General features: G+C 36.1%; 1 protein-coding gene and 1 pseudogene across 1 annotated transcript; both read left to right on the top strand.

Moving 5' to 3' along the window:
* The first annotated feature begins 7,240 nt into the window (after positions 1-7,240).
* On the top strand, positions 7,241-12,794 carry LOC130802632 (2-oxoglutarate dehydrogenase, mitochondrial-like; annotated as a pseudogene).
* A 455-nt stretch (positions 12,795-13,249) lies between these two features.
* On the top strand, positions 13,250-14,045 carry LOC130802631 (uncharacterized). The gene is made up of 2 exons (XM_057666640.1): positions 13,250-13,318; positions 13,404-14,045. The coding sequence occupies exons 1-2, from the start codon at positions 13,250-13,252 to the stop codon at positions 14,043-14,045; spliced, it is 711 nt and encodes a 236-aa protein (XP_057522623.1).
* Positions 14,046-16,007: the final 1,962 nt, after the last annotated feature.

Below are 16,007 nucleotides of genomic sequence, written 5' to 3'. Positions count from 1 at the left end.
ATTTTAATCGTTGTATGTTGTTTGTTTGTTGATAAGCATGTCAAAACAAAAATGAAGACCTCCAAAATCTCCATTTTCAATGCCAAATCTTGCAATAATTCAAGGATATACTCAACTCTCACCATCTTCATCCTCAACTCCATCTTCAACTCCAATTATTTCACCGGGATTTTCAATCTCTTCTTCGTGTAGTGCGAATTCATGTCCAAGTGTGGGTAAGTTATGAATAAATTTGTTTTTTTTTATAAATTAGTTTAACTGAATGTTTTTTTTATAAATTAGTCTAATGTTTAATTTTGCTAAGTCGGTCATTGAGTAATCAGCTTGATGCAAACTTGTTTCTTTGTCTTTATGAGTAGAAGAGCAAGCAGCTACAAACAACATGAATGCGCCACTGTCCGAATGTAAAAAAAGAAAATGGACTTCTCCTGTTTGGAAGGATTATGATTGTTTTGATGGTCACATGTTTGAGGACAATATTCCAAGAGCTCTTTGTAAATATTGCAAACAAGGTCTTATTCTTGCTCATTCTACTAATGGAACCACAAATTTTAAGCGTCATAGTGAGTCTTGCTTTGCACGAGCTACTTTTGAAATTAACAAACAAAAAAAGGGTAAGAAAGACAAGGGTGATCTAAAACATTTTTACCCTTCCATTTATAAGCAATTAGTGGCTAGGGCAATTATAAGACATGGTTATTCCTTTACATTTGCTGAAGATGCTGGAAATCGAGCTATACATAGCTTCTTAAATGAAGATTGTAAATTTATTTGTCGAAAAACCGCTAAGAAGTATTGCTTAGAAGTCCATAAAAATGAAAAACTTAAGTTGAAGAAACAAATGAGCATTGGGGTGTCTTCAAAATTTTGCTTAACTACTGATATGTGGCATTCGATTGTGGATGAGGGTTATCTTTCATTAACTGCACATTATATTGATGATGATTGGAAGTTACACAATAAGATTATTGCCTTTTGTCATGTCCCCCCTCCTCATAATGCCAACATGATACATGAGAGGTTAATTGCAATTATAAAAGAATGGAAGCTTCAACAAAAGGTGTTCTCTATCACATTAGACAATGCTAAGTACAATGATAATATGCAAAAATTGCTTGCTCATAGTCTAAGTGTGTATAATCCATTGCTTGCTTATGGTGATTATTTTCATGTTCGTTGTGGTGCTCATATTTTGAACTTACTTGTTCAAGATGGTTTGAAGGTCATTGGAGATGAAATAAAAACAATAAAGACCTTGGTTAAGTATATAAATGGTTCTGAAGTACGAAAAGCAAAGTTGAGGGAGTGTGCAATTGGTATTGGTGTTAGTATTTCTAAAAGGTTGTGGTTGGATTGTCCTATAAGATGGAATTCTACCTATAGGATGCTTGAAAGGGCATTGATTTATTGTCCTTGTTATGAAAACCTGAAAAGAATTGACAAAGACCTTCCTAATATTCCTACACATGATGATTGGTCAAAGGTTAAAAAAATTGTTGCACTTTTAAAACCTTTTGATGATATAACAAAACAGTTTTCGGGGAGAAATTATCCAACTGCCAACTTGTACTTTAAAAGTGTGTGGAGAATCGAATGTTTGTTGATACAATATGCTGATAGTGAAGATGAGTTTTTAAAAGATATGGCAAAGAATATGAAAAATAAATTTGATAAATATTGGGAAAATTATAGTGTTGTTCTTTCTTTTGCTGCCATTAGGCATGGCCACGGGGCGGGTTACCCGGAACCGAACCGGTCCCGAACCGCTTGGAACCGGAACCGGAACCGGAACCGTTTGCGACAGGTTCCGAACCGCCCCGAACCGCGAAACCGTGAAACCGCCGGAAAAAAGTCGCCGGAACCGTGAAACCGCCGGAAAAAACCGTGGTGAACCGGGCCAAAAAACCCGCGGGTTGGAACCGGAACCGGTCCGGGAGAACCGGTCCAACGGTTCCATGGAACCGGTTCTGGAACCGGAACCGGGACCGGTCCGGTTGAACCGGCTCAACGGTTCCATGGAACCGGAACCGGAACCGGAACCGGGACCGGTCCGGTTGAACCGGCCCACCGGTTCCGTGGAACCGTTGAGCCAAACTAGCCGTTAGAGAGCCGTTGGAATCCATCCTATAAATACTCATCACTTTCAATCATTTTCATTCACAACTCATCTCTTCTCCTACTCTCTCTACTTACTCTCTCTACTTAATTCTTTAATTACGCAATTATTCTCTTAATTACATAATTAGTCTTCTAATTATTTCTTAATTTAGTTAGTTACATAATTAATCATTTATTTATTTCTTAATTCTATATTTCTATTTTTACTTCTATACTATCAATCATGTCTTCATTTTTGAAAAAAGCCACAAAAAAAGTTACTAAAGTGGCAAAATCATTAGGAGGTTCCAGTTCCTCCAAAAGAAAGGCCACTTCTACTCCGTCGGTATCAACAACACCCTCCATTAGTAATTATAATTATGAACCTAATTATCCGGAAGGGTACGACCCGGAGTTACATCAATATGCAGAAGAAGTGGAAAAAGATATACAAATTGAAGAAGAAGAAGAACAAGAAGAAGAACCAACGACCCCAATTGGGGTACATATATCTCGACAGTCATCAACAAGATCAGATGAAGAACAAGGAGAACAACAACAACAAAGACAAGCTCGTGGTAAACGAGTCAATTTCCAAACTATCGGTTAGTTTTATAATTTTATTCTTCAAATTAATTAAACTTTAAATTATTTATTTATTTAATTATAGTTTTATAATTTTAAATTATTTATTTAGATGAAGATGAACCAGTAAGACAACCTTTTCCGGCAATGCCACCTTCTAGTGGTAGAGCTGTTTCACATGTGTGGTCGTATTTCACAAAAGAACCAACCGAGAATCCAGATATGTTCCTATGCACTTGTCAAATTTGTGAAAGTCAAGGAGTAAAGCCCTTAGTTTCATACAATTTCGCCAGAGGTAAATACTTTTTAAGTTTTTTATACATACATAATACATTCATACATTATATATTCATATTTTATAAACATTTATTTATTGTGTTTTGTGAATACGTGTTAGGTGGTGGAACGGGATCTTTTAACAAACATTTGGCAAAGAAGCATGGAATCACAAAAGAAACTCATGCATCAAGCGGCAGCGGGACCACAAGTGGAAGCCGACAGACACAATGGGACATTCCCAACACAGGTATGCCTTTTAGATATAATCGTAATGACATGATTGATGAATTTTCTAGGTATGTAATTTGCGATGAATTGCCTTTTAACCACGGTGAAAGTAGGGCATATGAGCGTCTCACTAGACAACAATTGCAACCACAATTTAGAGCAATCCCTAGGAACACTCTTAAAAGACGAACAATTAAATTATACGAATCAATGCGCTATGACCTAGTTGAAATGTTTAAATCGTTTAATGGTAGGGTTAGCATAACAACTGACATATGGTCTGCTCCCCCACATTTAGAATCTTATATGTGTGTAACAGCACACTGGATAGATCGAAATTGGATTATTCAAAAAAGAATAATTGCTTTTGAGACTATGCCAGAAAGACACACCGGCGAAAACATAAAATATAGATTAATAGAGATATGTAGGGAATGGAACTTATTAGATAAAATATTTTGTTGTTCAACAGATAATGCAACCGCAAACATAAAATGTATAGAACTTTTATTTAACGAACCCGCCTTTAGTTTAATCCTTGGGGGTAGCTTATTACACATACGTTGTTGTGCGCACATAGTTAACTTATCTTGTCAAGTAGGTATAAAACAATTAAGTGAATTATTAGAACCAATTAGGGATATAGTAAAATGGCTTAGGATCGGAAAGATTAAAAGAAGATATAAACAATTATGTGACCAATACCAACTTAAAAAAGTGTATTGGTCATTAGATACTCCTACACGTTGGGGGTCAACGAACGATTTATTAAGAAAGGCGATTGCTTATCGCCCAGTAATAACACAACTATATAGTGAGTGTACAGATAGTTTCATAGCTGATGAAACTTGGGAATTAGCAATAGGTGTACATAACATATTAGAAGCGTATGACCACGCGACTAAGATTTTTTCTTATGTTTATGAACCGAACGTTCACTTAGTAATAAGTGAATGTATTACTATTTTTTATCACCTGCTTAAACATACACAAGAAGATACTAACCCACAATTAAGGCCGATTCTTGCTGAAATGATGGAAAAATGGAAATCATATTTTACCGATTTTCCTTACATTTATGGAATCGCAACCATTTTGGACCCACGTTTTAAAACCGAGGTCCTAACCAAAGTAATAGGATTTTATTATCAAGCGTTAGATCGCCCGTCTTCCGATGTAGCTTATTATGTCGGAACATGTAAAAAATATTTAGCTGAACTGTATGAATTTTACGCTAGTGTATATAACCCGAAACGCGATATGTCTAGGCGTGCTAGCGTTTCGGCTCGTCCCTCTTTCTATAATTCAGTAATTGCTAACATAATGACGCAAGATGATAGTTTTGTAGGATCTTCTTCTTCCTCGACCACATTTTTAGAACTAGATAGTTATCTAAAACACCACTTTGAAATAGACCCAAGTGTCTATAATATTTTGGAGTGGTGGAAAGAAAAATCTGTTAAATTTCCCATTTTATCGAGAATTGCAAAGGATGTCCTTGCAATTCCCGCGTCAACTATTGCGTCGGAGTCTGCTTTTAGTGCAGGTAGAAGAGTTTTGGACGAAAAGCGATCTCGTCTTGCTCCACATAGTATTCAAATATGTGTTTGCAAGAAAGATTGGGACCAAGCGGAGATACGAACACAAGGACTAAGGAACGATGATGATCAAGACGACGATGATGATCCATGGATGATGATGGATACAACTTCATCATCGTCAGGAGGAGAGTCAGCGGAAGCATCTAATCAATATCAACCACATGATGATGACGAAGACGAATAGGATCAATCCGACAAGCGACAACGATGAATCAACACTCAACAACTATAAATAAAAGGTATGACAAAGAACTACGTGGGCTTTGATTCCTTCGGGATACGTAGGCAGCTTAGTATTCATTTGGGTACTAGGTTCAAGTCCATTTTCTCCCTCTTTTTTTATTAATCATCTTTATCGACATTATCATTGATTCGTTTCTTATTAATTAATTTTTTTCCATTCATTTTAGTAAATATTTCAATAACGATGACAACTTGACATGCAATGAATTTCGCTAATAATCAAGTAATCATCAAAGGTACGTCCGCGATATTATAGTATTTTTTTATTATACAAAAATTTAAAGAAAAAATTAAAATGGAACCGATGGTCCGACCCGCCCGTCCCGTGAGTTGGAACCGCCGGAACCGCCTCATGAACCGCTAAGGAACCGTTTGGAACCGCCCGGAACCGGAACCGGAACCGGAACCGTTCGCGACAGGTTCCAAATGGAACCGGAACCGGGTGGAACTGGAACCGGATGGAACCGGAACGGAACCGGACCAACCCGGACCGTGGCCATGCCTAGCTGCCATGATGGATCCTCGTTATAAATTTCAATTGATCAAATATTATTTTGAACACTTGGATCCTCAAAATGGATCCTGGAAAGCCAACCAAGTCAAAGACAAACTCTATGATTTATTTGCGGAGTATGTAAGGAATGATACTCCCTATGACCGTGAAGCTAGTAGTCATGTCGTGGATGATGATCTTCCTGTAAGTATTTTTTTTTTTGAAGTTTTTTATAATTGTATTGTTATTATTTTAACCTTCTAATTACTAGTACTTTAATAGGGATTTTCATCTTTTGCTGGAGGGACTAGTGCAAATTTGTCACAATTAGATATTTATCTTGAGGAGTCTAGGCTTGATCATCATCTTGAACTAGATGTATTGCAATGGTGGAAAACAAATGAAACTTGACATGCACAGGTTGCGCGTATGGCAAGGGATTTATTAGCCATTCCAATTACTACTGTTGCATCCGAGTCAGCTTTTAGCTTAGGAGGTAGAGTGCTTACTAAGTATAGAGCTTCTCTTCAACCGGATACTGCTGAGGCTTTAATTACTAGTCGTAGTTGGCTATTTGGTTATAAAGTAAAAGAAGGTAAATTTATCAATTATTTGAGTTTTGAATGCAAATAATATGATCTTCAATTCGTTAAACTAAAACTATAGTTTATTTTGTGAATTTGTTTTATGTTGATAGATCCACTTGAAAATGGATTAGAGGTTGATCTTCCACCAATGTGTAATGAAGAAGCTAACAAAGATTTAGAAGATGAAGATGAAGATGAAGATGAAGAAGATGAAGATGAAAAAGAAGATGAAGGCGAAGAAGAAAATCTAAATGAAGATGAAGTGTTTGAACAATTTGCTATTTAACATGTTCTTATTTATACTTTTAAATTGATTCATTTGGATATTTTTTTTTTGTAGTATGATGCATTTTCGACATTTTAATGATTTTTTTTTTATGTTGAATTAGTCGATTGGATATTCTGATGTTTTATGGTAACCCGTTGGATCAATCCGAACCGACCCGAAACCCGGAGTGATCCGACCTGAAACTGACCCGACCCGAAAATGACCCGACCGAAATTGATCCGACCCAAAACCCGACCGACCGACCGTTTTCCTAGGTCTAGTTACAATACTTCTTAATTTTTGTTTTTATTCTCCAAAGTACATTTTAAAGGGATAGAGAAAGTAACTATTAATATTGACTATTTTTAATGACATTTGAATATGGAGATGAGTGGCTTTTAATTTGATAATGGAGATGATAAATTATATTTAATATACTGTAAAGCTTCGATCATTATCCTAAATTTTTAATTGAGTTATTTTATCATCATCGGTTTTTAGTTGGATTTGCAAAATATATTATGTAATCTATATTTGGTGAAATTAGTTATTGACGAATTATTTGACAAAAGAGATAAACAAGTTAAAAGATTGTTAAATATGTTGTTAGTTGAGAATTATGAGTTAGCTTAATAGTTGACGATTTTCTATTTCACCCAAGCGATACCGATAGGAGTTTGATTTTCATGTGGCCTATCATCGAAACTAATGTCGCATGTTTAAGAAATTGCATGTTAGAACTTGCCTTAATTTTTTCTGTTCCAATGTATTTGCCCCAGAATTTACCTAAAAATCATGGCATGGTTTATATATTGTTGTAATGTTTGAAATTTTTCTTATTAATTCCAAATTATATCAAATGGTTGCTGGAAAAAAGGGACATTTTTCCTCTACCATTAGTTTTTTGGATGTATTCTGGTAAATTTGTTATTGAGCTTACACATAACAAGACCCTGATAAGATTCAAATTAAATGAACATATACCTGATGAAATTCCATCCTAAAACTAATTGATACTTTCGTTCCATTATATTTACTACATTTGCCTTTCTACGCAATCCAATGTATTACTTATAATGAGCTGTGCACATCTAAAAATGGTAAAAAGTTAATATTATGAATATATGCGATTAGACGATTCAAACAAAATCTTACATGGCTATATTTTTTCTTAAAACAAATTTAAACAATAAAAAGTTCCGATAACCATAATGTAGCAAATTTTTAAGAGCAGAGGAAGTATTAGAAATAGTAGCTCATCAAGTATATATGTTGATAAACTTTTCCTTAATTTTTCGATGTGGATTATTTTTTTTCCAGTACTCACTAATGTATCATAAACAACATCAATACATTTTTTCAGGTAGCTGGTTTTCAACTTTGTTAGCAACAATATCTAACACTGGTCGGTCTTGGTTTATGTAGACGACCCATATTGTTTGAGATTAAAGCTTTTACATTGTCGCTAATCCGACTCTAAGTGGGAACTGGATTCACTTTTCTTTGGTTGCAAATCCGAGTCATTTAGAAGCTGCAGACCCAGTTGTTGTAGGGAAAACACGAGCTAAACAGTTTTTCTCTGACGATGCAGGAAGAACTCGAAACATGGCTATATTGATTCATGGGGATGGAAGCTTTGCGGGACAAGGTGTTGTGTATGAGACTCTTCATTTAAGTGGTCTTCCAAGCTACACTATCGGTGGAATGATACATATTGTGATCAACAATCAGGTGGCATTTATGACTGATCCAAAGCTCGGAAGATCTTCTGAGTATTGTACTGATGTCGCTAAAGCATTAGACGCCCCTATTTTTCATGCTAATGGGGATGATTTAGAGGCTGTGGTTCGGGTCTGTGAGCTTGCTGCAAAGTGGCGTCAAACCTTTCATTCGGATATTGTTTGTTATCGTAGATTTGGTCACAACGAGATCGTTGAGCCATCGTTCACGCAACCTACTATGAGCAAGGTATGACTTTAATCCTAGTCTTTCTTCAGCTTGTGTCGTACTACCTATAAATAGTTTGCCCTGTTGTATGACAAGATTAGAGGTGTTCAATGGGTCGGGCTGTAAACGGGCTTTACTGTAATTAAAGTAAAGAGAGCTATAAAAGGGCTGAATAAGGATTGGAAATAGGCCTTAGTAAAAAGCATAATTAATGTATAATTTAAATATTGTAAATGACAATGTATAATTAATGGAGATTATTAATATTTTTCAATTTTATTATTATAAATAATAATTTAATTGTTATAAATTGATAAATAGGGATTAATTTAATTTTTATGTATAATATTTTTATGTAAATTTTTATTAATAATATTTTGATAAATAGGGATTAATATTTTTATGTATAAATTGATAAATAGGGATTAATAGCCCATGTTAAGTTTGAAAGGCCCTTATCCAACCCGACTCATATTTACTTTAAACCTGGCCCGACCTTTATCTGACCAATTGAATACCCCTAGACATGATCTTATGTTTTACCTTATTTATGCTTATATCTTGGTTTCCAAATCTTGTTGGATTCGAGAGTTACATTGCCCGTATCTAAAGCAAATTTAGTTTATTTTGATAATATTAGTGTTATATTTTTATCAAGGAATCATGTTCATCATCGGCGCAAAAAACACATTAAAATAGACATTCACTTCGTTTATGAAATGTTACAATATGATGAAGTTCGTATGTTTCATGTTCCATCGAGATATCAGACGTATTCTGATTTTGTGCAAAAGCTGAGTAAGGTGCATGATTTCAGGTCATTCTTAGTCACCCACCAGTTCTGGAGATCTACACGAACGAACTTCTACAATCTGGAAAATTGTCGAAAGAAGACATCGATGAAATACATTAAAAGTTCAGCCAAATTTTGATTGAGGAATTTGAGGCGAGTAAAAGCTATACCCCCCAAAAGTTAGAGTGGCTTAAAGCAAATTGGGTTGGACTAAAATCACCAGATCAGCTTGCTCGAATTCAGAATACAGGGTACATTGCTTGAGATCTCTCGGAACATGTTAGGCTGTGACAATTTATCACACAATCACCCATGGGCCCACTCGTGTGAATACACCCGTAAGGCATCTGGGCCCATAAACCCACAAGTAGTGAGCAGTGACTTGCACACACACTTGAAGATGTTTACTCTTTCACAAAACCATATAGCATTAGGATTTTCACCCATCAAGTATTATATACTAGTCTACAACTCACTCTTTTTAGAGGTATGGGATCTTCCTCACATCTGAAGTATTTTCGACAGAATATTGCATTTTCTATCTTGTGCTTTTGTTACCTTCATAAGTTTTTCCTACCTACAGGGTTAAGGAAGATATATTGAGTAAAGTCGGGAAAGCAATCATGACACTTCCAAAGAATCTCGATGCTCATAAAGTCGCAAAAAAGATCTATGAGCAACGCTTTCAGATGATCGAAATAAGTAAAGGCGTAGATTGGGCCCTTGCTTGAAGCACTAACCTTCGGAACATTACTAGTCGAGGGGATTCTTGTACGGTTAAGTGGTCAAGATGTTGAGCGTGGTAAGTTTAGTCATAGGCATGCAATCGTTATCGATCAGGAGACAGAAGAGCGATACTACCCTCTTAAACACGTCCTGAATGAGCAAAAGACTGATTTTTTCACGATCAACAACAGGTCAGGTTTATAGTTTTTCATGCGTAAATATTTCATATAAGCTCTAAAAAACTCGATCTAACATCAACATATTCGCGCATACTCGCATTACCCCAATGCCCAATTAGTAGGGTTCCGAGTATGTGATCATCAAAAAGTAATGGGTTTGGGTTTGGGTCTGGGTCCAGTTCCCAAAATTTTCAAACCCTAAGAGTTTGGACGAGTATGTGTCCATCGAAAACTAATGGGTCTAGGTCCAGATCCGGATCTGGTTGGATCAAACCCAAATCCGAGCCATGACCATCTCTACCAACAAGTGATTCCCTCCTAAGCGAGATTAGGAATGGTGAACGTATGCATCTTAGTATAGTTTGTTGTACCCTAACAAATTTGGTCTCAAAAGTCCAATATAAAGCTTCCTGTTCCTGTTTAATTATGCAGTTTGGTGTGCTTGGATTTGAGTTAGGATATTCAATAGAAAAACCAAAGTCTTTAGTAGTTTGGGAAGCTCAATTTGGTGACTTTGCAAATGAGGCACAAGTGATATTTGATAAGTTTTTAAGCAGCGGGGAAGCCAAATGGCTACGACAAACTGGGTTAGTAGCACTACTACCACACGGCTATGATGGTCAAGGACCCGAACATTCGAGTGCTCGATTAGAACGTTTTCTTCAGGTATCGTTAAAGTATATAACATATGCGGAAGCCTCAACCATAAGCTTATGAAGTTATATTTGTCACAACCCCTTCAAAGCAAAGTAATTCCTCTGTGAAAAATTATTATATGCAGATGTGTAATGATAGTCTACATGAAATCCCCATTAATCTGACAAAGCAAATCCAAGAATGCAACTGGCAAGTGGTTAATGTGACTACCCCTTCAAATTACTTTCATGTATTAAGACGTCAGGTATGTCCCACATTAAATCATGTGCAATTCTTATTTATGTGTACAAAGTTGTTAAAATCGGGATTTTACTTAGAATCGTTCAGACGTGTAGAATCGAATCGTAGGATCGAAAGATTTTACGATTACTTAAATTTGTTACCTAGTCATAATTATTCATCGCAAAAGTTTAAGTTTATTAATTAAAGCTGCATTCACTTTATTTTTTTAAATAAAATAAAAAGATATTAATAATTAATTTAAATTTTCATACCAATGAAGAAATATATTTTTTAAAATTATGATGATGGATCGTTGCATCGTAACAAAAATTAATAAAAATTAAGAATAAATTTGTACAATCAAATGCTAAATCGTAGGTTCGATAGAATCGTATTATGATTCTACCTCTATAAATTTATTTTAATTAGAATCGTAAGATTCTACCAACTTAAGATTCTACCAACGATTCGAATCGCTCGCTTGTTTTTGGATTTTAAATTTATAGAATCATAGATTAGAATCGTGATTTTAATAACAATGGTAGTGTACATCTGACCCGGTGAAGGTTCCACTTATCAGGTACAATGAGATTTCAGGAAGCCTCTAATAGTAATGACTCTAAAGAACTTACTTCGTCACAAAGACTGTAAATCAGACTTAACTGAGTTTGATGAAATGCATCAAACTAGTTTTAAGTGCCTCTTACAGGACCAAAACCATCTGTGTGATCTCGGAAAGGGTGTTACGCGTCTGCTTCTTTGTTCAGGAAAGGTAATTGAGATTAATTAAGGCCTCTAACTACTAAATATACTATTATGGATCCCTAAATATTAACTATTAAAACCTCGTTTATCTAATTTTTTTGATGGGCTCGAAACACATGCGCTTATTGCCTCTTATAGGGTCGGCCCTGCATCTAAACATCAATAACAAAGAAAATAATTATTCTAGCTTGGAAATATCACTGTTAAACAATTACACCAAGCTGATTGCTTTAAACAAACTTTCAACTTCAAGATTGTTTTAGCTTTCAAAATATTCGTAACTTTTAAGGAACTAAACTCAATTAAAATTTTAGTCTAATGATTTTTGCTTCTTGTGTGGTCTCATGAGTCACATAGAGAAAGATTGTTCCAAAGTTTTTGATGAAGATGGGTACGGCTGGGGCATGGATATTTGGGCATCGCCACGCAAAGGGCACAACAAAAATAGAGAAGAAGAATTTGCTCTCAAGGCAAGAAAGAGTTTGTTCCTGCTAAAACCAAAACCTTGTGCTAACACAGCTCCAGTTGAAGGTATGGGTGGAAACCAAACACAAGGGGGAAAATGTTACTTCTACTGGAGAACACGTTAGTGGTTCTATTTTGGGTATACAAGGGGTGATGGAGGGAGTAGGAAGAATGGCTATGTAGGTTCCGCTGAGGTCTCGAGGAGGGATTCTGAGTGTTATGATTTGATCATTCAAGGTGAAACTCTTGGTGGGGAAGTTGAGGGGAAAAGAAATGAAAGGTTTGAATAATGATATAGTGGAGACACATGAAAAATGTGAGGCTTTGAATGGTGGGGTCCTTTATCATTCTTTTCATATTGGGACCCATGTGCCTACATCTAAGAGACCTATAAAAATTAAAAAAGAGATTCTTGTGGGAGGGATATTAATAATACTGTGTTGCATGGTGTGAATCCCATTTCTAGTACATGTAATACTGTGGTAGGGCTAAATGTCTTCTCTAAGAGAAAAATGTGTGACATAGATGTTATGATGGAGGATAGTGGGGAGGAGATTAAACGCTCATGTGCGGGCAATGAAGTATTATATGTGGATTCTAATGTATCAGTACTTCCAGTAGCGGGTGTTGGTGGTGACCAACCCCGCGAACAACAATGAAAATCTTTAGTTGGAACCGTCAAGGGATTAATAATCCCGAGACAGTTCAAGCTCTCCGCAACTGGTGTTGGAGAGAGCGTCCTGACTTTTTCTTTATTATGGAATCTATGATTGATAGGCAAAGATTTGAATCTGTACGTAATATATGTGGCTTTCATAATGTTATATGTATTAGTAGTCAGGGTAGTTCTGGTGGCATTGGGTTATGGTGGAGAGACCAAAAGGTGTGCCTTAAATCTTTCTCTGATAGGCATATTTTTGTGGTGATAGATTGGATGATGTTGGTTCATGTTGGGTGGCTAATGGCATTTACGGTTGGCCAAACAGAGCGAGGAAGTACAAAACTTGGGATCTGATGAGATCTTTAGTGGAGAATGAGTCGCTGCTATACATATTTTTTGGAGATTTTAATGAAATCCTCAGTGGAGCCAAAAAGGAGGGTGGGTCCATAAGACATGAGAGAGATATTGACGCTTTTAGAAGTTGTGTGGATGATTGTAACTTGCTGGATTTGGGTTTCACAGGTAGGTGCTTTACGTGGTGCCATTGTAAAAATTCGACATCTTTATTCGTGAATGTCTTGACAGGTTTCTTGCTTCCCCTCAATAGGTGGATTTATTCCCTGGTATTGATGTTCGTCAATTCCCTATTTACAGATCAGACCATGCTCCCATCCTATTAGATACTGAAACCCGATGTATGGAGGATTATAAAGATCGCCTCTTTCGCTTTGAATCCTACTGGCTTTCTAATGAGAAGTGTTATGACGTAGTGGTAAATTCGTGGAGGGAGGGGATTAGTGTTCCCATTCATGCGAGGCTCGAGGCGTGTGCAAACTCCTTGAAGGAGTGGGCTACTAGAGAATTTAGTGATGTAAAAAGTATGATCAAGATTACTGAGAAAAAACTAGCAAAAGCCCAAAGACAAGCACCTGATGCTAACATGTTGGCTGCTTGCAATTCAATGGCTAATGATCTTGATGGCCTTAACCGTGTAGAGGAAGCTTATTGGCACTTAAGATCTAGGGTGAATGAGTTGAAACATAGGGATAAGAACACCAAGTATTTTCACCATAAAGCAAGCTCAAGGAAGAAGAGAAACTTGATTCGTGGTCTTATGGATGATGAGGGTACTTGGAGGGCTTCAAAAGCATATATTGAGAGATTAGTAGCCGCTTATTTTGAGAGTATCTTCGCCACTAGTTCACCGTATGGATTACCTAAGGCACTTGAAGGCATCTGTGGTCAATGATGATATGAATCATATTCTCGATGAGGAACCTATGAAGGAGGACATCCACACAGCCCTCTTCTAGATGCACCCAACAAAGGCTCTTGATATTGATGGTTTCCATGCATTGTTCTTTCAGAAATTTTGGGATGTGATCGGCGACGATGTCACTGGTTTGGTTAAAAGCTGGTGGAGAGGAGATGTTGATCTCAAAATCCATTAACAAAACATGTATCTCTCTCATCTCTAAGTGTAGTGAGCTGAAATCAATGAAGGACTTTCGTCCCATTAGCTGTTGTAATGTTGTGTACAAGATTATATCTAAGGTGATGGCTAACAAGTTGAAAGGTTTCTTGGGTAGTATTAATTCTGTGAACTAAAGTGCCTTCATTCCTAAAAGGTTAAGCACCGATAATGTTCTCATTTCCTTTGAAGCTTTCCATGGAATGAAGAGATGGAAGGATGGGGGAAGAAGGCTTTTGCTCTTAATTTGGACACGAGCAAAGCTTACGATAGGGTGGAATGGTGTTTTCTTGAGACAGTGATGATTAAGATGGGTTTTAGTAATGCTTGAGTTGGACGCATTATGAGTTGTATTACTAGTGTGTTGTTCTACTTTAAGATAAATGGTGCATTTTGTGGTGAGGTGGTGCCTTCGAGGGGGTTACGATAAGGAGATCCGATCTCCCCGTACCTTTTCATCATCTGTGCTGAAGCTTTCTCTACACTGATCTCCACAGAGATTGAAAGATGGGGTTTACATGGCATTCAAATCTGTCGAGGTGCCCCCATTCTATCTCATTTTTTTGTAGTTCTTTTTGCTAAAGCAACAGTGCATGAATGCTTGGAGGTTGCTAATGTCATTAGCATATATGAGAGAGCGTCCAGAAAAAAAGTGAATTATGATAAGACCGAAATTTCTTTTAGCAAGGGGGTTCATCGCTAGCTATGAAGAGATATTGTGGAGATTTTAGGAGTCAAGGAAGTTGATCGGCAGGAAAAATACTTGGGTCTTCCCACGACCATTGGTCGTTCCAAGAGGGCAACCTTCACGAGCTTGAAGGATCGGATATGGAAAAAACTACAAGGGTGGAAAGAGAAGTTTCTGTCAAAAGTGGGCAAAGAAATATATATATATATATATATATATATATATATATATATATATATATATATATATATATATATATATATATATATATATATATATATATATATATATATATATATATATATATATATATATATATATATATATACATATATAAATATACACACACACACACACATATATATATATACACACACACGCACATATACACACACACACACACACACACACACACACACACACACACACACACACACACACACACACACACACACACACACACACACATATATATATATATATATATATATCTGTGTGTGTGTGTTTGTGTGTGTGTGTATATATATATACACACACACACACACATATGAAGCAAAGAGGAAATTATTATTACATAACAAAAGGGTAGCTAATGGTAACAAATAAAGAGTGAGAATGAATTGTGTGGTTGAAATTAAAAGAGAGATAAAATGTATGGATTAGATTAAAAAGAAAATGGTGGCCATAGTCTAAAAAGTAAAAATGATTCAAATTAAGTGGGATGGATCAAAATGGAAAATGCTGCAAACTAAATGGGACGGAGGAAGTGTATATCAAGTAGGCATTTGGGGTTTGTTAGTAGGAATTTGAGGTATACCAATATATGTATAGGGTTGTCAAGTAAGGGTTTGAGGTATATAAAGTATGGGTTTAAAATATACCAACCATGTATTTGGGTTATATCAAGTAGGTATTTGGGGTTGTCAAATAGGTATTTGAGGTATACCAAGTAGGTATTTGAAATATATCAATTAGGTATTACGGTATACTAAGTAGCTGTTTGAGGTATGTTAAGTAGGAATTTGAAATTAGCTGTTTGTTTTATACCAAAC

This window comes from Amaranthus tricolor, chromosome 16 (assembly GCF_026212465.1).
Source record: "Amaranthus tricolor cultivar Red isolate AtriRed21 chromosome 16, ASM2621246v1, whole genome shotgun sequence".
Classification (NCBI taxonomy): Eukaryota; Viridiplantae; Streptophyta; class Magnoliopsida; order Caryophyllales; family Amaranthaceae; genus Amaranthus; species Amaranthus tricolor.
The sequence above is the reverse complement of the archived record's forward strand: the minus strand, read 5'-3'. Positions and strand labels throughout refer to the sequence as shown.